A 24668-nucleotide genomic window follows, 5' to 3' on the forward strand; every position below is an offset into this window, starting at 1 on the left:
TTATTTTAAATTTAGTTTCCACAAACATTTCTTCCATACAATTTAGTTTTCTAGAATTGTGTTTTTCTGAAAGTTTCTTTTTTTTTTGTCTTGAAATCAGTGCTGCTTCAGTTCAAACCGCCCTTTGGGTCATAGTGGCTTTAGTAGACCATTTATTTGACCCCCCAAAAAAGGGAAATCATTGGAAAACCCATTTGCAGTGAGCAGCGGGTTTACGTGCAGCAGTGTGCTGACAGAACAGCCTCTGGTGTTGATGATACTGCATCATGAACTGATGAGAAAATGAAGAGAGGCCATCAGTTCCTGATGCACCGCCTTCAGCATCCAGAGACGCTCCACAAGAACACACAACCAGGATGCTTTCCCTCAATCAGAGATGTTAGTTCCTCGATACAATAGATGTCACACAATCAGGTTTGTGCTGAATGGAAATGTTTATTGATGAAATGTGGAGTGTTGTCTGAGCCCATTGAGCAGCAGTTTTTCTACACGTCCTTTGTGATCTTGACTGTACGATTATCAATCATGAAGACTCTTCAGGAGGTTTTCAGTCATTTTGAAGGAGATTCAGAAGCAAAAAACAATCCACAGATGGATTTAAAAATACTTTTATAAACCATTTGAGAAGAGAAAACGGTCTCTGTGTTGTTTCATTTCTATGGAGGGAGCTGGAAATCAACTCAGTAACCAAAATTCTTCTATTTAAATCATCTGTCCATTTAGAAAATATATTTGTCACATTTAACAGAGGTTTTACTGATTTTTTTTCTTATCGCATGTTTACCTAAATCAAATTTAAAAGTTTAGATACAACTTTTATAAAATACTGTATATATTTAACATTTTTTAAATTAAGTTTTATAAGGTAAACACATTTTACAGAAATGTGGGACCTGGAGTTCTGTCATTTCTTTATAAAAGCATTAATCAATCTTCTGAGAATGATTGGTTTCTGTTCTGTGCTTGTTTTTTTTTAAAGAATGAAACGGAGAAAAACAAAACAAAATAAAGATGAAATTCTCTCTGCATAAAAATAAAATAAAGGATACAACTCTGTCTGTTTTGTATTTTCTCTGGTAACTTTTTTTTCTACTTTTTTCTGGACAAATATTAGTTTAATTCAGTTATTTAATATGGGAAGAATCTTTAAAAGCGTTGAACACAGTTTTTATTTTTACTGATGCATATTAGACAGATGACTTGACACTTTTTTCTATAAATAAATGTAAAGGTTCATTCCTCTCACTAAGCAATCACAATTATATTAACACTCATATTCATTTTAACACAGTAATTTGTAATAAATTATTTTAATTATACTATAGAGGCCATAGAATTATATTTTCATCTTTAAACTGCTAATCGCTTTCCAGCGTGTGCAGCATTAACCATGAAGCTACTGAAATGCTTCTGGACCAAATTTTGTACATTTGTACTCATTTCTTTCTAGGATTTAAACAGAATAACCTGTTTAATATAATAGTAATCGTATTTCTAATGTAACCTGAAATAAAATATTCTAAACAGGTATTTGAAACCACATTTTAAATACTGGTAAGTTTATTTGTGAATTAAAATCAGAGTTTTTACATTTGACACTTTAGGGTTTGCATTGAACTTGGAAGGTGAAATGAGTCAGTAAAAGGTTTTAAGACGGCCAGATTGCATTAACAGACGTGTATGGCATGTAAATGTCCTGCAGCGAGTCACACACAAATGAATGAAATGGTTTAATATGAAGGAAAAATGCCTTTCGGTGGAAAAGACGAGCATGTGTACGATGAAACTGATCTGATTTGTGGGCTTCACAGTTCATAATACAAATGGCAAACACACAGTAAAGTGCATAAAAACTGTATAAAACCTTCACAACGACTTTACTATTAGAACATGAAAATATGCGTCATGTGTAAACTGACCACGCACAGTTGGGCAAAGAAGTATTTAGTCAGCCACCAATTGTGCAAGTTCTCCCACTTTAAAACGATGAGAGGGGCCTGTAATTTTCATCAGAGGTTCACCTCAACTATGAGAGACAAAAAGAGATGTCTGATATTTAAAGAATTTATTTGCTTTTATGATGGAAAATATGTGTTTTGTCAATAACAAAAGCCCACCAAAGTACTTTTTTCATATACCTTTTGTTGGCAATGACAGCAGTCAAACGTTTTCTGTGTCCCTGTGGTGCAGGTTCTGGTCGTTGCCCTCAAGTGCTGGGCCTCTCTTAAAAAAGTCCAACAGTGGGGGAGCCATGTCAGGCCATGTTTACAATGCTCTTCGGGGACCCCCACTTCTCTTGGGCGTTCTTCGCCTGGACGGGGGTGGCCGGCCCATGCCTTGCTCTCCACTGGACCTACTGTGGGGTAGGTGGGCCTGCAGTATGAGGCGGGTCTCCTTGGGGGGCCCTGGCTCGTGCCTGGGGTTAGAGTGGGGGGATGCTCAGAACTCCTGGGTGGTGGTGGTGGGCTGCTTATCTGGGGGTGCTTTCCCATGTGTGTGTGTGTGTGTGTGTGTGTGGGTGTGTGTGTGTGTGTGTGTGTGTGTGTGTGTGTGTGTGTGTGTGTGTGTGTGTGTGTGTGTGTGTGTGTGTGTGTGTGTGTGTGTGTGTTGGGGGGGGGGATTCTATTGGTTGGGTTGGAGCTCTGTGCTCTTGTCTTCCTGCTCTCTGGCGTTGGGGCGGATTTCCTCTATCTGCTATACCAGCGGTCCCAAACCCCCGGGCCATGGGTCATTTGGTACCGGGCCGCACAGAAAAAATAATTAACTTACATTTCTTCCGTTTTATTTATTTCGGAATCTGAAAGATGTTTTATTTTGAAAAATTGCCAGATTCTCTTTTATATCCGTCCATGTCACTCTTGACGCAGGCAAAGACACTTTTCTCTGTCATGTGATGGGTCACGGCTAAAATAAAACCCAGGAGCTAGCAAAATGAGTAAAAAACAAAAGTCGTTGGAAAGTTTCTTTGCCAAGGGGAAAAAGCCCAGCCAGGAGACAGAAGAGGAGCCTTCCACTACCAAAAAAAAAGAAAGCTACATTGAATAGACATTACGTCTGTTTTGCACCATGAGTGTAGGGAAGGGGACAGGATGATGACACCTGTGCGATGTACTTTGTCATGCGTGTCAAAGTAACCCTTGTACTATTCTAGGCACTTTACCATTGGGAGTAGGGTCATCTAGACCCACTAGACAGTGCTCTGAACCTTTTTTTCCTTCAATGATTTGTGATCTTCACTGGTGTCCATGGATTACCGTAATTTCCGGACTACAAGCCGCTACTTTTTTCCTGCGCTTACAGCCTTGCGGCTTATTCAGTGACGCGGCTAATTTATGGATTTAATTGGCGGCCGCCATGTACGTACTTTCGAACTCAGTGAATAGTTTGAATTCTAGCACAAGGCTATTCAACACACCTCTTAGCAGCCAAACAGCATGGACTTGACTTCAGGTCTTAGACACTTCAGTCATGGTTCAACAAAATGAAACACGCATGCCCGGCCGCATCCCAGAATACTTTGGGGCCATTAGACTCAACGTGCATGGGATCGCCGCTACAATATGATGAAGCTTTCAAGTTAAAAGCAATCGTTAAAAGCAGCGTAAAAAAGTCCACCGTCACCAACGGGTTTGGAAAAGCCGGTTTGCTGCGTGACGGAGAGAACAGCGCATGGAGTGAATGTACACTCCATTTACGGTTTCTAAGGAAACCGTAAAAGCGGAATTTTGCTTTGAAAAACTCACAGCCTCCGTGTGAGCTGGAGACATCTTCTCCTGCTGATTGAGCTGCGGGGCCGATGACAGTCTGAAGGCTCCCACACGTAACAACGCATCCGCCCCTCATACACAAAACGTACAGTATTAAGTCCGATTGCTTTGCACAGAAACGATTTGCTCCTTACACTGGCGCAATGGGGACGAAGTGCTCCTCCTTGAAGCCGCCCTGGCCAGAGGTGTCGGAGTAGATAGGAAGGGGAGACAAGGAGCGCGCGGGGCGGGAGCGGAGTGCAGAGGCTTCTGAATTCTGACGCACGCGCCGCACTGAGGCGCGCGTATCGCGCTGAGGCGCGCGCTTTTTAGTCGCCGCTGCTTTATTTTACCGGTGTGTTTTTTAACCAGTCCTGTTACTCCCATAACGCTGCCGCGACACAAGCGGAAGGAGAGCTTTTCCCGTTCACCCCTCCATGCACTGCTGATACTTGCTCATTCTTAAACACATACAACAGTATGGCGAGCGGGGCGTTGGCCCCGCCTTTAGCCCCTAAGACTCATGGGAAATGTGGAATCGCGGATGTAAATTTCCTCATTATAACTGAGGGATGTAATGTTGATTATATGGTTACTGTTTGTAATTTTATGTGTGATACCTAGATTGTCAATAAGTAAAAAAAAATGAAATAAAAACACCATAACTGAGGAACTTGTGAACAGAATATGGGTCCATGCTGTTTGACAGATGTCGATACATTCAAATACGTGAGCCAGAGGCAAAGCTGGCACCACCCACAATGTGCTAATGAACTGCACTCACTCTGGGATGCTGGCCTTGATCTGTCAGGATGACAATATCGCCTAAGGCTTGTACTCTGACGCGGCTTGTGTATGTATAAAAGCAGTCAAACACGTGAAAATGGGTGGGTGCGGCTTGTAATCGGGTGCGCTTTGTAGTCCGGAATTTACAGTACATGAAATCTTTCCACCTTTATCCACCTTTGTCATGGTAGGGAGAACACGTCAATGTAAGGGTGGGGTCATCTAAGATAGCACAAGGGTTAAAAGCTCAGAAGTCGCTTTGTCACGTCTCTGTTCCTCCTTCATCATAGCGTTGCTAAAGTATTCATATGCCACATCTTGAAGACCGGTCCGTGAAAACTTAGTCTGACGTCATACCGGTCCGCAGCGTTGAAAAGGTTGAGGAGCACTGTGCTATGGACCATGTGGGTGTTTGGGGGTCTTCGCCGCCGCCGCTGCTTCAGTGGGGAATTTGGTGTTGGGATGTCCGGGCTCTTTCTCTCTTATTTTACATTCTATCCTCCACCTCAGCAGAAAATGAACACTCACTCAAGCACAGGTGTCTGTTCACCTCTGCACAAATAGTATGTGTGTCAGAAGATTCATAATTCCATGTTGTAACAGTAAAATATGTCCAACACAAGAGGCCCTCAGTTTTCATCTATTTGTTGGACAAGACAAGGTAAAAAAACAAAAAAAAAGAAGAAATCTTGCTTGTTTGTTATTGACCATAATTTGCAAATGATTTCTTTAAAAATCGGACGATGTGATTTTCTGGATTTTTGTTTTCATTTTGTCTCGCAGTTGAGGTTTACCTATAATTAATTAGTTAGAGAGCTTGCACAATTGGTGGCTCACCAAATACTGTTCTGCCCTACTGTACATAGTTTTCAAGAAATATATTAAAAATGTAAAAGTCGTTTTAAGTGAAATAGATTTAAAAAATGCTTATGTAAGTTCCCACCTCCTTCTGATACTTTGAAAAGTATTCCTCAGGTAAAAAGTTTTCCAAAGCAGCGATCTTGACGTCGGTCTAAGTTTACATTGAAATTCAAAAGCACCTGAATATTTCCCAAAGGCTGCAGTTTTCTCTTAACTTTCCATGACCATCATGGTGATGTGATCCCAACCTGCATCAGTTCCCCTTTGATGCTTCTGTATTATTGTGGTTTATTTGCTTCAGCTCGATCGGTGCGGCTTTATCTGCATCACTCTGCATGTGTCTGAAACGAAAGTCACAAAAATGAGACTTTTTTTTTTTTTCTGCAACAGAAAACAGTTTAGCAGGAAGAAAAAAACCTTTGATCCTAAACAATTTTCTGAAATCAGAATTAAAGTCCCCTTCAATTATCTTTTGATCTATCATCAAAGGGTTCCCTATGGTTCTTTAAAAAAAACATTTTTTGGCTAAAAATGCCAAAATCTAAAAACCTCTGTCTCTTTCTAGGACAGTTTCTGCAAAGCGGAAGGAGTTCATTTAAAATTCAATTTTAACGGTTTACATTTCCAGAACATTTAACTGGTTGCATTGGTCGCTTGTGTGAGTTTGTACCTTCCTTCTTCAACATCCAAGATGTTTTCAGGGAGGTGGGCATTCAGAGTCTCCGGAAGCAGGAAGACCAGGCTGCCGCTAAAGATCCCGGTCCCAGCAAAAATGAGCGGCGGCAGAAGAAGCCAAACGTCCTCCAGCAGCATCACCATAGGAGCCAGCGAGCTTCCAATCCGACAGAGACATGAGGTGTAGCCTATTCCACACTGCCTGTACAAAAAGAGAGGTAGAAGCTTCATGTGTGAACGTGGACCATGACATGAAAGCCTCTATGAGAAAAGGTTAATGTCTTCAGTAATAAAAGAACTACCAAGATAAACCAAGTCCAGTTGACTTTGATCCGTACAGTCAGCCTAAATGACTATTTCTAACGATTGGCCTGAATAGAAAAAGGATCTACTTATTTGCTCCCCATGATTTTGATTTCTTCTTCCTTCTGGTGAATTAACCCTTGTGCTATCTTAGATGACCCCACCCTTACATTGACGTGTTCTCCCTACCATGACAAAGGTGGATAAAGGTGGAAAGATTTCATGTAATCCATGGACACCAGTGAAGATCACAAATCATTGAAGACAAAAGGTTCAGAGCACTGTCTAGTGGGTCTAGATGACCCCAATGTTAAAGTGCCTAGGATAGCACAAGGGCTAAAAAGTCCATCTGTTTTTTGGTGCCACACCAGGACTCACTTCCAAGCTAATGAAACACAAGTGTTTCAGACATTTCTGGGTTTTGTTCCTTGGTCCACATTCTTCTCCTGAAGGTCTGGCAGTCCAGCTCTAAATTTCTTTGTGCATTAACCACCAAATGCTGGTCCCTTAGTTTATTGATCTTGTTTCTGTTCCTAAGGTCGTCACTGACGGTTCTCATTCATCCAGGTGACGTTCTGAAATTGTTTCCATGGTTGTTTGTTCAGACCCTTGTAGGTTCATCCTTCCGTCCAAGGTTCAAGCGGAAAACCATCCAAGGACTTATCCGACTCCCACCACCTGCTTGGTAGGGCTCATCCTCACTGTTAAGAGTTTTCTCTACACTGAGAGGGGAGTATCTGGTATTTGTTAGTTTAAGAGTACTGTGGAGGCTTTCTGTACCATTTCACTTGATCTTAAGGCCGTGTCAAACAGCCACAACGTATATTTTGCGCATTTTCCACGTGTGAAATTTCTGTATTTCGTGTTTCATGCACGATGCACGTAATTCCTAAGTGTTTCTTGCACTCGTCATTCGTTGATATGCACAGATTTGTTTTTTTTTTAGCTGTTCAAATTTTTGGGTTGTTTATGAATGACACAGTTTATGCATATTTTACATAAATCTTACGCAATTGTGCGTGATTTTTGCGAGATGCATTTGCAAGTTTGTGGCTTTATCGCTTTCATTGTCATCCATGCGATTTAACGAAGTAAAAAGATTTTGACAGGTAAGACGTTGCACGACTCCTGCAGGAGGAGCCTGAACAAATACTTTGAAGTAATTAATGAACACACAAGTAAACAGGCGGTGACATTTTTTTAGATGTGATTGCATATACTTCCTGAAAAGTCTTTTCTCTCAGAAGGATCTCCTGAAAGAATTAACATCTGAACAGGTGAAGTAAAACAGTGATTTCCACAAGTCTCAAATGCTTCTAATAACTTCATTAAGCATTAGAAAATAACAAGCCTAAAAGTTCCACCTTTTTTTTTTTTTTACTTTTTTGATTGTCAATTACCTGAGGACAGTTGGGTAGAGCTCAGCTGAGTAGAGGAACGCAGTGGTGAATGCCCCCTCAGAGAAACCTTTTGCCACCACGGCAACAACTGTACGAACAACTGTGTAATCTGCAAATCAAATCAAATCAAATCAAACTTTATTTGTAAAGCACTTTTCATATAAAAATATAACACAAAGTGCTTTACATTAAAACACAACAAAATATAAAAACAAGCATGATGATTAAAAAATAAATAAATAAAAATAAATAAATAGGACCCCCCTCCCAGTACCTAGCCCCCCACTCCTTCCACATCTCCCACCCCCTAACTGATGGGAAAAGACAATGAGAAATAGGCTGAGCACAAAAACAAGATGCTGGAAACGCTGATAATTGGAACCTCCCCCTCTGTGAACAGCCGCATAGACAGCCAAATGCAGCATCCCAGGTGGGGACCGCTCCACCACAGCTGAGCAGTGATATAGGTTCCCATCTAGAGCCGTAGTGGCTTAACAGCAGCCGACCCAGAGGGAGAGGTTCCAGCTGAGGAAGCACCGGAAATAAGAAAATGAATACAAACGAGAATCAAAAAGTAAACATATTAATAAAAACAATAAAACATTGAAATAAGGTAAATTAAAATAAGGCGTTAAAAATCTAGTTCAAGTTCATAAAACAAGATAAAAATGGATAAATAAATAAATATAAATAAATAATTAAATACATACATATAAATAAATAACTGAATAAATAGATAAATAAAAGTAGTGAAAAAATTGACTAAAAGCCAGGTTAAAAAGATGGGTCTGTAGCCTTTTCTTAAAAGCATTAATGCAAGCAAGAGGGACAGCGTCAGGTTTTTAGGCTCTAAATGGAACGTCTGACCATCGATTGTGTGAGAGCTGGACTGCGTGACTCCTCCCCCTGTCTAGTTCCAAACAGGAAGTACCCGCTGGTTCCAAGAAGCTAAAATCTCACAGACTTCAACAGAGAAACAAGCAGCTACTCAATAATTCTCTTTTTTCCATCATATTTTTGTGTGTCCTGTTTTTCAAATTATAAACGGTCCAATCAGGTGCCTTAATAACAGTAAGTGGAGCCTGCTGGCCCCCACATCAAATGGTCAAAATGTTTATTTGACCGATTTCATGCAGCCCGCTGTCCAGTGGTAGGGATCGCTCCTGATTGGTGAGAGTGGTTGCCATAGAAATGTTGACTCAGACCAATCACTGCTTCCTGACGGCCTCTGGATCAAACATGGCTGCGTCCATATTCCCCCAAAAAGACGATCAAATTGACTTTTTGTCAAAGGTTAGCCATGAGTGATTTCACACTCACTCGGTCCAGTTCTAATTTACAGTCAATGGTCCTGACCTTCGGAACCAAACCCACCTAGAGGTACTGCTGTGTTAATTCCAATCAGAACACCTGTTGAGATCAGAAACAATGCCTGGCCGTTACGCCGGCCTATCCAATCAACAAGAAAGAAAGCCAGGATTTTGGCGGGAACTTCAACTGCTCCGTAGATGAACTGGGTGAGGTAGATGTTCACACCAAAACCCGAGATCCTAAAACTGATCCCGTAGTAAAGGAAGGCGACTGCAAACCTGGAGGTGCAGAAAAGTAGTTAGAATGAAAACAGGAAGCAGTTTTAGATCCACAGAGCAGACAGAAGTTCATAAAGGGAGATCTGGTACCAGAAAAACCCGGAGCAGAGAGTGATCTTCCTCAGTTGAGGAGTTTTTACCAAATCCAGGTACGTGTGCTTCTTTTTAGCAACTTCTGACACGGTTATTTTGGCCAAAGTCTGAAACACAGAAAGTAATAGCTGCAGGAAACTGACAGTGATGCTGCAGAAAGACAGATTATTGATCACTTTTCTAATTGGATTTGGTAAGATGAGGAGTGACATGGCTAGATGTTTAACTCTTATTAAGGAAAGTATAAAACTGAATGAGTGTCACAGCATTTTTGTCAGAAAAAAAACGTAATTTAAACGACAATTGGTCAAACTAACAAAACAAAACAAAATATCATCCAAAGGAAATCCCTCAGGCACTTAGAAACAAAAACACAAGAGCAATGTCCTCAACCCCCTCACCAATGACTGGTATGAGTGCTTGGGACAGTTCGTAATGGGCCACAGAATAAAAAAGAAATAAAAAGCGACCTTCATTATTATTTTGGTTTTATTTCTGATCCAAGAAAGTTTCTCTCCACCACATCTGACTTATTCTCATGTAAAGTCGCACGGGAACGTGTGGAAAATCGTGGTGTACCGAGCAGTTTAAGGCAAGGATAGCAGAAATTGTATCAAAAATCCTTAAATTTATTTTCAAAAAGCATCTAGGAGAACAAATGGGGGATCCGGGGGATCATCATTTTATTCCCAGATTTCTGCTTTTATCGTGAAATTCAGCAAAATTGAAATTTCATTTGACTGGAATCTCATCATTTGAGCTTTACCATTGAAATGTTTTTTTCATTCTTCTGCTTCTCATTATCACATCTTGCTCCTCGATACTCAAACTGTTGTCCAGTTTCCACCTTCGATAGTACTGGTTGGTGGTTCTTGTTAACTCAGACGAATCCAATAGGATTTGGTTCTGGTTTGGCTGCCATTACTGAGAAAACTCTCATTATTTACCAGATTTTGGCAAACAAGAGCACTGGATTGTGCCCCCTTGTGGTACCTGAAATAAAAGCGAAGTTATTTGTACAGAACAAGATTCACTGACTGCACCTCTGTATCCAGTTTGGCGGTGTCCTCTTTCCTCCCATTCATTTTGGCACACTGAACCAGATACTTCTTTGCTTCCTCGGTTCTGCCATGAGTCAGCAGCCAGCGCGCTGATTCAGGCAGCCACCTGCAGGCAAACACCAGAGCCTGTTTCCCCAAAACAACAACCGTCTGTGGTGTTTTTATTGAACAGCTTGATCCGTCTTACCACCAGGAGATGATGGTGAGAACGATGGGGGCCGTCACCACCAATGTTAGATGCCTCCAGTCTCGTATGAAGAAGGCCAAAAGGGCCAGAAGCATGTTCCCTACACTCCATGACAGACCAGTGATGATGGTGGTGAACGTCCGATGCTTTATGTCAGTCCACTCGATACCTGGAGAGATGTTTGATTTTTCGTTTTGATAAAAATTCAACCTTTGATCTCAATTATTTCTAAAATACCTAAGGTCAAAATTACCCAGAACGACACTAATGATGGACATCCCACTGAGGGCCATGCCACAGAGGGCTCTGGAGACGGCAAACATGACGTAAGAGGTGGAGAAGGCTGAGGTGGCTCCAAGCAAGGTGGAGGAAATAAAAGCCACCAGAATCATCGACTTACGTCCAAATCTGCAACACAAAAAAATAACTGAAGTTTTAGCAGAATCAGTTTCACTATGAGATGGGTAGGCTAATTTGTTTTGTCGGTTGTTTATTTGGTGTTCAGATCTGATGTGAAGCTGCGCTGAAAAGATAGAACAGAGCCGGAAAACAACTGTGCTTTTGGTGATCTTTATATCAAAAGAATAGATAGTTTGTTTTACGAATGCAAACATTTTTGAGAGGATTGTTCCTGTTGCTGTACAATTAGAAAAAACACCAAATTATTTTATGAGTACCGTATTTTATGGACTATAAGCCTCTAATTTTTTCGTAGGTTTTGAAATATGCGGCTAATACACAGGTGCAGCTATTCTGGGAATGTTTTCCTTCCGCCGCTAGGGGGCGCTCTAACCAGAGTTAAAAAGAAAAGATAATAGACAAAAAAATATATATGCAAAGGAGAACAGACTATGCTTTTTCTTTAGCAGATAGAACATGCAGATATCTGCGGCTTATAGCCCGGTGCGGCTTGTATTTCTTTTTTCAACATTTAAATATATTTAAATAGAGTGGATGTGGCTTATACACAGGTGCGCTCTATGGTCTGGTAATCTCAGGTGACATTTGCTTTAGTGCATAATGTTTCATTTAATACTTGGGAAATGTTCACAAAAGCAGGTTTTTGAAAATCAAATTCCTTTTTATTACTTTTCACAAGGACATTTTCCCTCACCTGAGTTCATGAAAGTAAAAATACAAGAACAATTTCCCCTTTTGTTCATGATAGGCTAATGTGTTATGATTTCATCTGTTCCCGTCTGTTCTCTGTCTGCAGGGGTTGGGTGGAGAGCTGCTGTCTTTGCTCCTACCCTGATCCCACCTTCTATGAACACTGCTGCAGTTTAAATACCCAGCTCATTCCCTGACACCATGGCAGATCGTCCAATGTTCATTCTCTGTGCCCGCCCGCCATACATTTCATCAACATTTTAATGTAATTTCAGCCTTTAAATGCTGATCTAAAGATTTGGATTCTTAAAATTGATGTTGTCTAAATTTAGGAAGTTATTCAACATTTTACCCTTTAGTTAAGGATTTAAAAAACAACAACATTTTTTTTTAATTAATACAACTGCTGCAGAGGGCCCCATGTTATTGTTTACCTGCCAGACTGCTAAGTGCGCCACAGATATTAATGAAATGCATTGAAATTACTCTGTGGTATGAGGGGCCGTATAAGACATTATTTATTCTGAACCATTCACATTCATACATTCTTGCTCTCACAGTCATATATACTCTCTTTCGCATACATATATTCTCTTACGCATCCATATATTCTCTCTCTCACATTCATACATTCTTGCTCTCACAGTCATATATACTCTCTTTCGCATACATATATTCTCTTACGCATCCATATATTCTCTCTCTCACATTCATACATTCTTGCTCTCACAGTCATATATACTCTCTTTCGCATACATATATTCTCACTTGCACATCCATATATTCTCTCTCTCGCATGCATATATATTCTCTTACGCATTCATATATTCTCACTTGCACATCCATATATTCTCTCTCTCGCATGCATATATATTACTTTACACATACATACATTCTCACTCTCATTGTCACTCTTAAAAAAGAATGTATGTATGTGAAAGACAAGTATATATGAACGTGTGAGGAAGAGTTTATATGTGTGTGTGAGAGAGGAGTATGCATGAAACGGAAGTTACTTTGCATGAAAAGGAAGGCACTTTGAATGAAAAGGAAGGCACTTTGAATGAAACGGAAGGCAGATGATTTCTCGTGCTCTGATTGGACGAGAGGCCGCCACCTCCCATTTTGAACACACTCTAAACCCTATCACTTGTACTGACTCATAACTATTAAGGTTACACAACTTAAATGTCATTTTGTAGTTGATTCAACTATAAAGTATTAAGCTCTATCAAGATTTTTTCAAATTTAACTTAACAGTGCTAAATATTTTAAAGCTTATTTGTATCTGGCACTCAAAAATTTTAAGATCCGTGAAGTAGCGTCATGACGTCATCACGTACTGGTGGGAGGGTCTTTCGTTTTCTCTACGTTAGCTCAGGTGGCCATGTTGGATTTGCCGAATGCGAGTATGCGACGTTTGAAATTGAAAGTCGAGCATTTTATTATTCTGCAAAGCGTTGCGATTTCGTCCCGCTTCAAGACGCCCCAACCTCGGGTTTTTTATTTCATCCGCCTCATCGCTGATGGTGCCGTCTTGTCTTCAGCCCTGATTTAATTTGGTAAGTATCGTTCATGGTTTATTTTGAATGAATGCTTTAAAAATGCTCTTATACTACCGTAAATGTGGTTTACTGTTGTTTAAACATATGTGTGTTATGATTGTTTTAGAGATTAATGTGGAAATGTATACATGATTAGTTTGTCATAGCAGACGTATGGCGAGCCAAACCCAAACTGCATTTCTGCCCGTAAGTTACGACAGTGATGAGGTTTTTTTTTTTTTCAGAGGTAGAAATGATCTGTTATGCTGCAATCACACTAAACATGATCCGCGTGTGAAATTCGCGTTGGAGGCCTCTGTCTGTGGCTAAAGTTTGCTGCTGGACATTTGTCCAAAAATGTCACTCAAAGCCTCTAACGGTTGTGTGGGAGGAGCTACCGCCAACAGTTTTAAGCCTGGTTGCTACATGGAAGCATTGGGTTTTGAATGCAGCTTTAAGCTTTTATAAATCACTGATCTCCGTTATAAAAAAGGTTTTTGTAAAAATAAATTAATCAACGTGCTCGTGTTGTGTTCAGGTACCGAACTACAGAGTGTTCAGTGTTTCACCTCCAGGTAGACGCCAAGGCCAGCGAGGTAACTTGTCTCAGTTATTTGTCTAGAGCTATTTTAAAAAAACAAAAAATGCAATAGGTTGTGTAGTGCAATAAATGTTTTTTGATCAGAATATAATTGAAACATTTTTTAACATTGAAAAATCTCTTTTGGACTTTTTCAGATACTGAACTTCAGAAAGTTCACCAGAAAGTCACCATTTCACCAGAAAAGAGCCGTCAAGTGGGGGAGTTTTATACTTATTTAATACATTCATCCTGAACTATTACCATTATTAGATTTATACGGCAGCATGGAAACATTTATGCACATTTTAACTAGCCAAAGGTCTAAATAGAGCTGAAATTATTTACATTTGAACTAAACATATTTAGATTGCAGGCTGAAGGTGGCACAATGGAATGGAGGTGCAAGTTGTGTTCTGTTACTTTGGCACTATGCAGTACTACATATAATACTGCAGTACTACATAGCCAATATTCCAAAGTGTTTCCACTGCCATGTATGTGGAGACACTTTGGAATATTGTCATGTCTTTATGACAGTATATTACAATAATAAAATGATGTTGCATTAGCACCATTCCATCATTTGAAACCATGAAAACTCATCTGTCAAGATCTGAAATGGATTTATGTAGAGTAGATGCAGTCAGAGGAAATTGTGCAGTTTTTACATGTTTGTGTAACTTAAAGCTGCCCTTTTCTGAGACTAAGTCCACCAAAACAGACAGGAACTGGCCAGCTTGGTTAGGATTTATGACCTCCAGGTGAATTTCTAATGTGCATAATTCAAAAACGGATAACAAATCATTTGTAAACAGCTGTAAGAAGCCACGGTGTAACTTGCCTTCAAATGACTTTGGGTCTTTGACCTGAGGTGGATCATGACATAAACACTGTATTGTCCTCTTACTAGAAATAGACATCTAGAAAAGGTATCATTTTATTATTTCTTAAAGTTCCTTAAGTAAATATTGGAAGTGTTTGCTCTGCATTTGCTTCAAAGGTAATGGATATTTCTTTTTATTCTTTTAGGACCAGCGTGACGTGAACATGAGACGGGCACTTGTCCTCCTTGCACTTCCTGTTTATCTGCATGAAGATGCCTCCAACTTCTTCAAGACCTGTACAGTAAGTGCACACGACTCCCTGTCAATGGTTTTCACTAATCCTTTAATATTGATTGAGATTTTATTGAGTGACATAATAAATAGGGCAATTGTTTGTAGTTTGTAAACTGAGTGATATTTTTAAATGGTTTTAAAAATGAGACGGAAGATGAAAGGCGAACATCAGGGACTCCTGATTGGAAGGAGTGGGAACCTTTTCGTTTACCTTTTCTGCTCCTGATCCATCATTATTTGAATAAAGAAAAATGAAGCTTTAGTCTTAAATTATTTTATAAATGTCCTCCTTCAGAAAAATGCTAAAGAACTTTTTAAAAACACAATTTTAATTGGAGTTGGTCCTTAAAACATCATAGCCAGTTGATTAAAAGCTAACAGAATGTTAGCATGAAAAGATTCCTATTGACAGATGGCAGGAATGTCAGTTTTGTACATTAGTGTGATGAATATCTTTGAGGGTCTGAACTCATCTGTGTTTTTTGTTTTGTATTTTCCAGAATACCAGACCTCACAGACACTTCTGTGGGTATCTTCTCAGTTGTCGTGGTGACGCTCCGGATGCTGCCGTCAGTGGTCCCACAGATCTGGCTGACTAATCTCTTCTAACTCTTCGGGGACATCTATGCTCTGGACCTACAGCACCCCAAAAAACTTGAACTTGCCTTCATATTTATTCAGAATGCTGTCTTGAGCCTTGAGGACAGCAAACCACTGAAAGGACATTTATTGACGCTGAAGAATGTTTCGTTGAGTGAGTCTTCCAGAATGGAATATTTGTTGGTTTAAGTGTTATGTAACTAATGTGTTTTGTTGTGATCATTTGCTTTTTCTGCCGTAAAATACAAAACCAACTCTTTTTGTCAATATGTTGTGTGGCACTCTTATAATGCAGTTTTATTGCACTTATTGTTTCTTCATCCTCTTGATATTTGTGCTTTTTTTTAAAGAGCAATTAAAAAAAGTGTATTAAGCAATCACTATTGTGTGGCCTTCACGTTTGTTGGTTTTTATCAATGTTAGCCTTTAAAATGTAGTGGGGCAGTATCAATATCTCTGTTTAGAATACATTTTAAGATGAAGAATTTTAAATATTTTCAATGCTACACATTTAATGAGTTAGAGAATTTATAAAGCATTTGAGTGAATTTTACATATTTTATGAGTTGAGTAATATAAAAATATAGTTAGTTAAAGCGTTTTTTAGTTGGAAAATATTAAAAACTTTAAGTAAATAATCTCTCTTTTATAAGTTGAGGAATCTTAATATTTTTTATATGAAATAATACAAATGTAAGCCAACTGACAATATGAATTTTAATAAATGTTAACTTAAAAGTTTTAATAATATAACTTAACTGTTGCGTAATCTGTTACAAAATAATTTTTAAGTTCAGTCAACTCGCTAGGGATTACAGTGCAGACGCTAACATGAACAAGCAAGAAATCCCAAATTAACAGACTTGTGGTGTGGAAAGGTATGTTTTTCAGCTAGCAGGAATAATCAAAGTATCTGTTCTCTGTTTCAAAATGAGATTGCCACAAAACCGTATGTTATCTCATACTGGAACAGCTTTGGATGTAGAATTCAGTGGGAAAAGGTTTGGACCCTGCCACAAAAGTATTTCATCACCAATAAAATCAGAGAAATTTCTTTCAAAATTCTTCACAAATTTTATCCAGTGAAACATTTCTTTACTAAGTTTAAAAAAGATCTGGACATAAACTGTTCATTCTGTCATTCCTCACCAGAAACTGTGCCTCATCTTTTTTGGTTTTGCTCTTTCACTCAACTATTTTGGAAAGATGTGATACATTTTATAAGAACTCATCTATGTGAAGATTATAGATTATTTTACGAGCATATTATTTTTGGATATTTTACACAAGAAAGACTTAATGCAGAAAAAATATATGTAGTTAATTTACTTATAATTATGGCTAAATACTTTATACACAAGTGTAAATATGCCAACAAAAAAACCGTGTTTTATGTTTTTCAGAAAGAAATGGTTTTGTATGTGAACAGTATTAAATCTTCCACTAACAAAAAAGCTGTCAGAACAGTTGAAACATGGTCTCTCCTGAAACTTTAACAGATTCCTTTGCCTTATTATTTTTGTTTTCTTTTTGCATAACCTGTTTTACATGGTTATCATTATGTTTTTTTGTTCATTCTCATGGCGAACGTGAAGATTGTATTTTGCACAAAGTGGAGTTTTGTGTTTGGTATTGTGTATGTGCAAGATATTGTTAATAAAGTTTATTTTTAAAAAAAAACGAACCGGCAAGAAGTAGCCACGGGGGTCCTGCAGCCATCGGAACCTTAACACATATTTCATCTCCACCTCACCGTTGCCTTTTTTAAGAAATGACAGCTGGTTTTCCCACATTTATATGTAGTTATGGATCGAAAACAAGAGGAATTTGTTTTAATGTAAATGCGTGTTCCAGCGTCTACAGGAAGTGTCGCCCATAATTCACGCAAAGGCTCATGGGGGCTAGGAATAAGGTGGATACGGATTTTCTGTTTCGGTGGCACTTCTATTACCATTATTGGTATTTGAGACATTCCTTTGTGTCTCTAGAGATGCAGACAGATTTGTGACCACTTGAGGTGAAGATAAAATATTTCTTAAGGTTCCGATGGCCTTCTTATTGGTTCATGTTAGCGTCTGTTCAAAATGGGAGGTGGCGGCCTCTCGTCCAATCAGAGCACGAGAAATCATCTGCCTTCCGTTTCATTCAAAGTGCCTTCCTTTTCATTCAAAGTGCCTTCCTTTTCATGCAAAGTAACTTCCGTTTCATGCATACTCCTCTCTCACACACACATATAAACTCTTCCTCACACGTTCATATATACTTGTCTTTCACATACATACATTCTTTTTTAAGAGTGACAATGAGAGTGAGAATGTATGTATGTGTAAAGTAATATATATGCATGCGAGAGAGAGAATATATGGATGTGCAAGTGAGAATATATGAATGCGTAAGAGAGTATATATGACTGTGAGAGCAAGAATGTATGAATGTGAGAGAGAGAATATATGGATGCGTAAGAGAATATATGTATGCGAAAGAGAGTATATATGACTGTGAGAGCAAGAATGTATGAATGTGAGAGAGAGAATATATGGATGCGTAAGAGAATATATGTATGCGAAAGAGAGTATATATGACTGTGAGAGCAAGAATGTATGAATGTGAATGGTTCAGAATAAATAATGTCTTATACGGCCCCTCATACTGTGGACTTGTTGTGTAACCGACATTTAGGGTTTTGTGTGTTTGCTCCGGCCTCATGGGCAAACACTGAGTAGTTTGTTGGGAGCACAGCGGCAGCTGACTGAGTAAAAGACGCAGATGAAAACACAAATCACATGACAGCAGTGTGAGGAAGGAGCCTGCTCCGTAGAAGCACATGTGAGTGGAAAGGTTTTTTTTCTTCAAAGAACCGCTTTAAAAAAATTATGATTTTGGCTCATGACTTATGACTGATGGGATTTCAAATGTTATAATGTGGTCAGTTTATCCCAACATTTGCAGATGAATTCTGAGCACCATATAAATGATACAAAAAATAATAACTTTGTTCTAAAGCTGAGGCTGAAAACAGATGGTACCAAGATCCTGTGAGGTAAAAGCTCTATAGGGACAAACAGCAGAGGACTCTGACCTGAAGAGCAAAGAATATGAATATGAGGGACTTCAAGTTCTAAAAACCTGAGCTTGGAGGTAAGAAACGGTTACTCCGATGAGCCACTTTCAGAGGACGTTGTTGAAATATTAGAGGCAAATGGAAGAAGCTTTAGATTTTTCTTTTAAAGCAAAGTGGCATGTTTCTCCTCATCCACTTTTTGGCTCGTTCTTCCATTTTCATGTTCTGTTGATTTGGTTATACCTGTAATTGTTTACATTTTTTGGGGACCTGCTCTTTGTTTGTCCAATAAAAAGCACTGAATCACACTTCATGATTCAATTGAATGAACAGTTGAGTTATGGTAACTGCAGGAGGTGTGGAACAGACGTTTTTCTCTGAGGATTTACCCACAACTCACTTGTCTGAAAGTTGTCCAAACACAATGGCTCCGAACGTGACCCCGAGGAAGAAGTAGGTGGCGAGCGCTTGATTCAGATTTTTTTCATTACACACTAGATCCCACTGTAATGAAAAGTCAGATGGACAATTAATCAGTCAAGAAAACAATGAAAAATTCAGAGAAATTAGCACCTAACTGCTTAAAGTCCCTCTCAAAAAATCTTTGGATCTGTTTTCAAAGCATTACCAGTGATCTTATAATTATATGGATGTTGTTTTTAGGCAAAAAAAAAACCCAAAACGGTTGTTTTCTAGGACGGTTTCTGAAAAAATTCACCTCTGAGTTGTGGGCGTGACCATTGGTGTGGAGGAACCCCGCCCCCTTCCCATTACCCATAACTGAGAGGTGTCTGTTTAGACTCTCTCCAGCTCCTCACACTCCCAACCTAACATTGCTGGTTCAAAAAAAAATGGCGAGCAATATTGTAGCCACCCAGCCGGACAGTCTGGATCCAGATTCCAGCTTACACGAGGAAAACAAAGACGTACATGGATGCATCAGAATGGAGCGGCGCAAAGAGCTGGCCTCCCCAGCGTGTTTTCTGTCTGAATAGTATTAATAGTAATAGTAATTATTGAATAGTATTTTTGTCTGCTCCTGATTCACGACAATTTGAAACAAAGAAACACTCAGAAATAAACAGAAAAATACCACAAGGACACATTAAAACACCATCGACACATTTTTCAACAGAGTGAGTCTTATTATATTACTGTGTTATCTAGTAAAAACACATTATTGTTTTAGTTTTACTTAGTTTTTAAAACTAAGTCCAGATGACAGCCCCTAAACCTACTACTATGATGGAATCAACCTGGATGAATGAGAGTCTTCATAGACATTATTGCATAAAACAAACAGGAAATGCAACACAATTCTTCACAAAATAATTTTATATTGTGTTAAAAAGTTTGAGAAACACACCAAAAGAGATGAATAATTTTCAAAATAAAAACCAAATCATGATAAAGTTGCTGCTGAATGTTTGAACATGAAAGTCCCTCAAAAGCTGATTTTTATGTGATATCATTGAGTTGTGTTACTAGTTGTATAGGTATATTTTGTGTATATCATGTTACTTTTTCTTCATGTATTTTAGTTTATTAATAAATTAGGCACTAAATTCCTGACTGTGATCTCAGTCTCTCACCTTTAATTCTTCAAATTGAGGATATTTGAGAAAACATAACTTCAAACTCTAAACAATTAACTCAAAATCATTTGATTGTCAAAAAAAGTGAACATTTTAGTGGTACTTTTGCTAAATTAAACATCTTTTGTCAAAATGTTGCAGTGATGGAGTTACTGTATGGCAGTCATTGGAAAACAGAAGTTGGAGGTAAGAAATGTTACCTCAGAGGAAGTGGTGGAGCTTAATTCTGTCTGATCGAAGATCCAGCCGTGTTGGCACGGCACAGTGCCGTTTGCTCGGCTCAGGTTGCTGCTCAGCGGCAGCTCAAAGGCCCTGCAGGAGCTGAAGGAGCCGTCCTCCTCCTGGGGGATCCTGAGGGCCAGCACCCCGGGGTCGGTCTCCCAGCTGCTTCCATTCCTGTCCTCTGGGCTCCCGAGGGAGCAGCGGTGAGGAGGGGTGGCAGAGATGAAGTTGTGCAGTAGGAAGTGGAGGGGAAGGATGGCGCGGGGCAAACACAGGATGCTCAGGAGGAGAAACTGAAACTTACTGAAGCCTCCAATATCATCCAGGATTTCCTCAAACCTCATAGTGACGAGATGGAGGCTGATTTGCTGCTTCTCCAATAATCTCCAGCACAATCTGATTCCTCCCTGCAGTTAATATGTGGTCTCCCCCCTCAGTATGTGTGTGTCCTGTTCCAGTCACTTCTTTTAAAGTGGAGGGGGAGGTTCTGAGGGAAGGCTTTATCTGTGAGGTGTGTTCTAACATCTAACTGACCTGGTTTTCATTGATTATTTTTACTGGTGATTTTTTGTTGTTTTGGTCATCAAACAAGCAGTTTGTTCGAAACAGAAATCTAGTAAAATTCTCTACCTTAAACTTTTAGCTCTTGTGATTTAATTTACTAAAATGTAGCTGTTCATCCTGTTAGCATCTCCTAGATTTGTCCGACAGCGGCATCCGTGCCGTCGACTGTATAGGAGAGCTGGCGATCCGAACAGGAAGTAGCCGCTGCTTCCAAGAAGCTGAAATCTATTTTCTGTTGAGCAATAAACAGTTATTATTCACTAATTCTATTGATTAAAAATAACCATTCTTCCTCTCTTTTTCCATGTTCTTAATAATCCTTTTTTATAATCCTTTTTTATAAATCCTATAGATTTTTTCTATAGCAAATGCTATTAAAGTTAGAAACGGACCAATCAAATGCCTCAATAAAAGCAGGAAGTTTTAAATCAAACATTTAAAATATTTAACTCACAGATTTTGTGAATTTGCTTACTCCTGACTGGCCACAGTCGTTGCCATGGTTGCCAGTCCCTGCCCCTGTGCAGCCCCTCCTTGCAGAAGTTTTGTTCAAAACATTTTACGAACCATTTTTGGTTAATTTAGGATGTCATGTCGAGTTTTCTCTAAAAACTGTAAAGGTTAGAAAACTCTGAGACTTGAAAATAAGAGTGGCATCTATATTGATCAAATATCACTTCATCTCCATCCCTGTAGAACGACGCAGTATTAGGGCCAATTTACAAATAAAAATTGTTTTTCTTTCTTCAAATCACAACTTTAAAGTCCTAAATGTACAAGAAAGAAGTCATAACTGTTAAATTACGAGAATAAAGTTGCATATTAATGACTTTAAAAGTCGTAGTGTCAGAAGTGAGAGCTCTGTCTCCCCCTCTGGTCAGAGTTCTAGTCTCACACTTCCTGGATGCTGCACACCTGACGCTCAATCATTCAATCATCCACAGCACACTTAAGGTCTGCACTGAGTGAAGCGCAGCTTGTTTGTGCCACTCTGCTTTCCTTAGTGTCATATTTGGAGCTCATCTTCTGTTGTCTGACTCTGTCTGCCTCAACTCTCCTCTGATTATCTAATGCCTGTTATCGACTCCTGCCTGCCTGATCCCGATTTAGCTTTGTCGACTTTTAGCTGAGCTAATAAACCTGCTGCCTGTTCTTGTGTCACATAGGTTAAATTTATGACTTTTTTTTTTTTCTAGTAAATTTTAGTCTTACGACTTTAAAGCACATTTGCGAGAAAAAAGTCATTAATTAACAAGAAAAAAAACAACAAAGTTGCCTGTTTATTGGAGCTGTGCACAAAGATGAAAGATGTGGAGAGTTTTGTGAAGCTTTATTTCCAGATGGGGTTAAAAAAACAAAACAAATTCTGAACCTTTTGGCGAGTCAAAACCAAATTATTGTTAGTGTGGCCGGCTTTGCTGGGTTCAGTGTCAGAAATGCAGAGTTTCATATGTAAAATAAGGAGCACAGAGACACATTTAGGTGTAGATGATGCCACTTTATCCTGCTCTTTTCATTCACAAACCCAGAGGTCATGTTACGTAATCCCCCTCCTTCAAAGGAAATGTCTCATTTCAACATAAAACAACAAAAAGGAATGAAAATAGTCTGGTACATCAGCATAAGAACATTGAAAATGCTGAAAACTTGGCCTCTTCAGAACTTGTGAGACCTTCTCTTTCATTGAGGAAGAAAGGATTGAAGTGGACAGCTGCAGAGATACCGATGGTTTCATTAATGGGCTGCAGAGATCTTGCAAGCCACCCATCAATTAATAAAACATTAATAAACCGTATATCAGCTTCCACACATTTGTAACTGTCCGCTCTGCTGCTGCAGTGATGCTCACTTCAACTTTTATCTTATAAATTTACTATTTTTTTTGGTGTCCCTTTTATTTGTTTTTTTTACACTTATGTTTTACCAGAATCAGCTCAAACCAAAGAAAGTAACAACCAAAGTCAATGATCACAGCAGAAAAACTTAAAGAAATGCTACTAAAGGGTTACTTGAATTGTTCACAATTGTACTACTTGTATTGTGACTTCATGACCCATGTTTAACATTTCAGCCTGACCTTCCATTCTTTAAAGCTACTGTGACTAAAGAACTGCTCAGGACTCGGTCATGTGCATTTCCTTCTTGTACAGTTTTCCAGGAATGTTAAGCTGTGCTTCCACTTTCAACAGAAAATAACATTGTTTTATGAAGAAAACAATATAATATACGGTTGGTCAAAAAAGGATTTTGTTTAATCGTGCAAGTTCTCCCACTTAAAAAGACGAGAGGGGCCTGTAATTTTCCTCATAGGTAAACATCAACTATGGGAGACAAAATGTTAAAAAAATATCCAGAAAATGATATTTTCTATATTTTAAATGATTTATTTGTAAATTATGGTGGAAAATAAGTATTTGGTCACCTACAAACAAGCCAGATATCAGTCTCTCACAGACCTGTAACTACTTCTGTAGAGGATCCTCTGTCCTCCACTCGTTACCTGTATTAATGACACCTGTTTGCACTAATTATCTTTACCTCACACAGTCACACTCCAAACCCAGCTGTGGTAAAGACCAAGGAGCTGTCTAAGGACACCAGAAACCAAACTGTTGACCTGCACCAGGCTGGGAGACTGAATCTGAAATAGGTAAGCAGCTTGGTGTGAAGAAATCAATTATTAGGATATGGAAGGCAGACACGACCACTGATGATCTCCCTCCATCTGGGGCTCCCTGCAGAATCTCACCCCGTGGGGTCAATATGATCACAAGAACGGTGAGCAAAAATCCCAGAAGCACACAGGGTTTTGTGAAAGTCACCTAAAGAAATCAAAAGAAAAGCTTGAAAAGCTAAACACAATAAGAAACCGGAAAAGGTACTACTTTAACATTTCATTTTGATTTCCAGAAGGGTTATTTTGCTTTTTACATTTTGGTTTCTGAGGTTTTGTTTTGTTTTCTAAAATTAAAAGTTGTTTTACGCTTTTTTAACCATCGTTGTATAATTTGAAAAGCTTCTGTGTTGAGTGATTTGTTGACGTGATTTGCACTTCAGGGCCACCGTAGAATTAGGGTCAAACTTCCTTCCATCCTGGAGGATTCAGTGTGGCTGGATCTTTCAGCAGGACAAAGATCCCAAACACATCCAGCCAAAAAGAAGTGACCCCATCAGAAGTATGTCTCTGTTGATTAATTATGTCTTTTTTGCCCTTCTGTTTTTCTCTCAGTACTACAGTACATCCATGCCTATTCTCTCCTAATGCTACTGCACTTCTTTATGTCTTAAGGAGAGTTAGCATGTCTGGCGTATCAGCAGACAATCACATGACGTTGCGTGTAAAGACATTTATCATGTGTTTAAGTCTTTTTTCCGGGTAGAAAACTATTTAAAAAAGCAGTTACATTGCTTAACAAAGTTGTTGGAACTCTGACCTAAACTCTGAGATTGAGCAAAGTTTGCATCTTTGACTGACATAAACCAAAAGATGTTGCCACATCTGCGATTCAGCTTTCATTTGTTGGTTGGATTAGAATAAAAAATCATCACATCTCATTTTTACTTTCTATG

General features: G+C 39.0%; 1 protein-coding gene and 1 long non-coding RNA gene across 2 annotated transcripts; one reads left to right on the forward strand and one right to left on the reverse strand.

Annotated features, from left to right (window-relative positions):
* Positions 1-1665: 1665 nt before the first annotated feature.
* On the forward strand, positions 1666-6379 carry LOC111947386. The gene is made up of 2 exons (XR_002873195.1): positions 1666-2363; positions 6095-6379. It is a non-coding gene; the product is annotated as an uncharacterized LOC111947386 (long non-coding RNA).
* slc22a7 (solute carrier family 22 member 7) lies at positions 5297-20988 on the reverse strand. Its single transcript, XM_023954345.1, has 10 exons — positions 20513-20988; positions 19118-19221; positions 10955-11109; positions 10702-10870; positions 10497-10620; positions 9451-9560; positions 9146-9360; positions 7772-7880; positions 6064-6270; positions 5297-5734 (listed from the first exon to the last, which is right to left on the reverse strand). Exons 1-10 carry the CDS (start codon positions 20876-20878, stop codon positions 5647-5649), a joined length of 1647 nt encoding a protein of 548 aa, XP_023810113.1. The 5' UTR covers positions 20879-20988; the 3' UTR covers positions 5297-5646.
* Positions 20989-24668: the final 3680 nt, after the last annotated feature.

The sequence above is a fragment of the Oryzias latipes genome, chromosome 1 (assembly GCF_002234675.1).
Source record: "Oryzias latipes chromosome 1, ASM223467v1".
NCBI lineage: Eukaryota > Metazoa > Chordata > Actinopteri > Beloniformes > Adrianichthyidae > Oryzias > Oryzias latipes.

Coding starts and splice junctions, on each gene's coding strand:
- slc22a7 (XM_023954345.1), bottom strand. CDS start 20,878: ATGAGGTTTGAGGAAATCCTGGATGATATTGGAGGCTTCAGTAAGTTT. Junction 10,621..10,701: donor CTCACCATCATCTCCTGGTG/GTAAGACGGATC, acceptor GTTTGCCTGCAG/GTGGCTGCCTGAATCAGCGC. Junction 9,561..10,496: donor CCGCCAAACTGGATACAGAG/GTGCAGTCAGTG, acceptor TCTGTGTTTCAG/ACTTTGGCCAAAATAACCGT.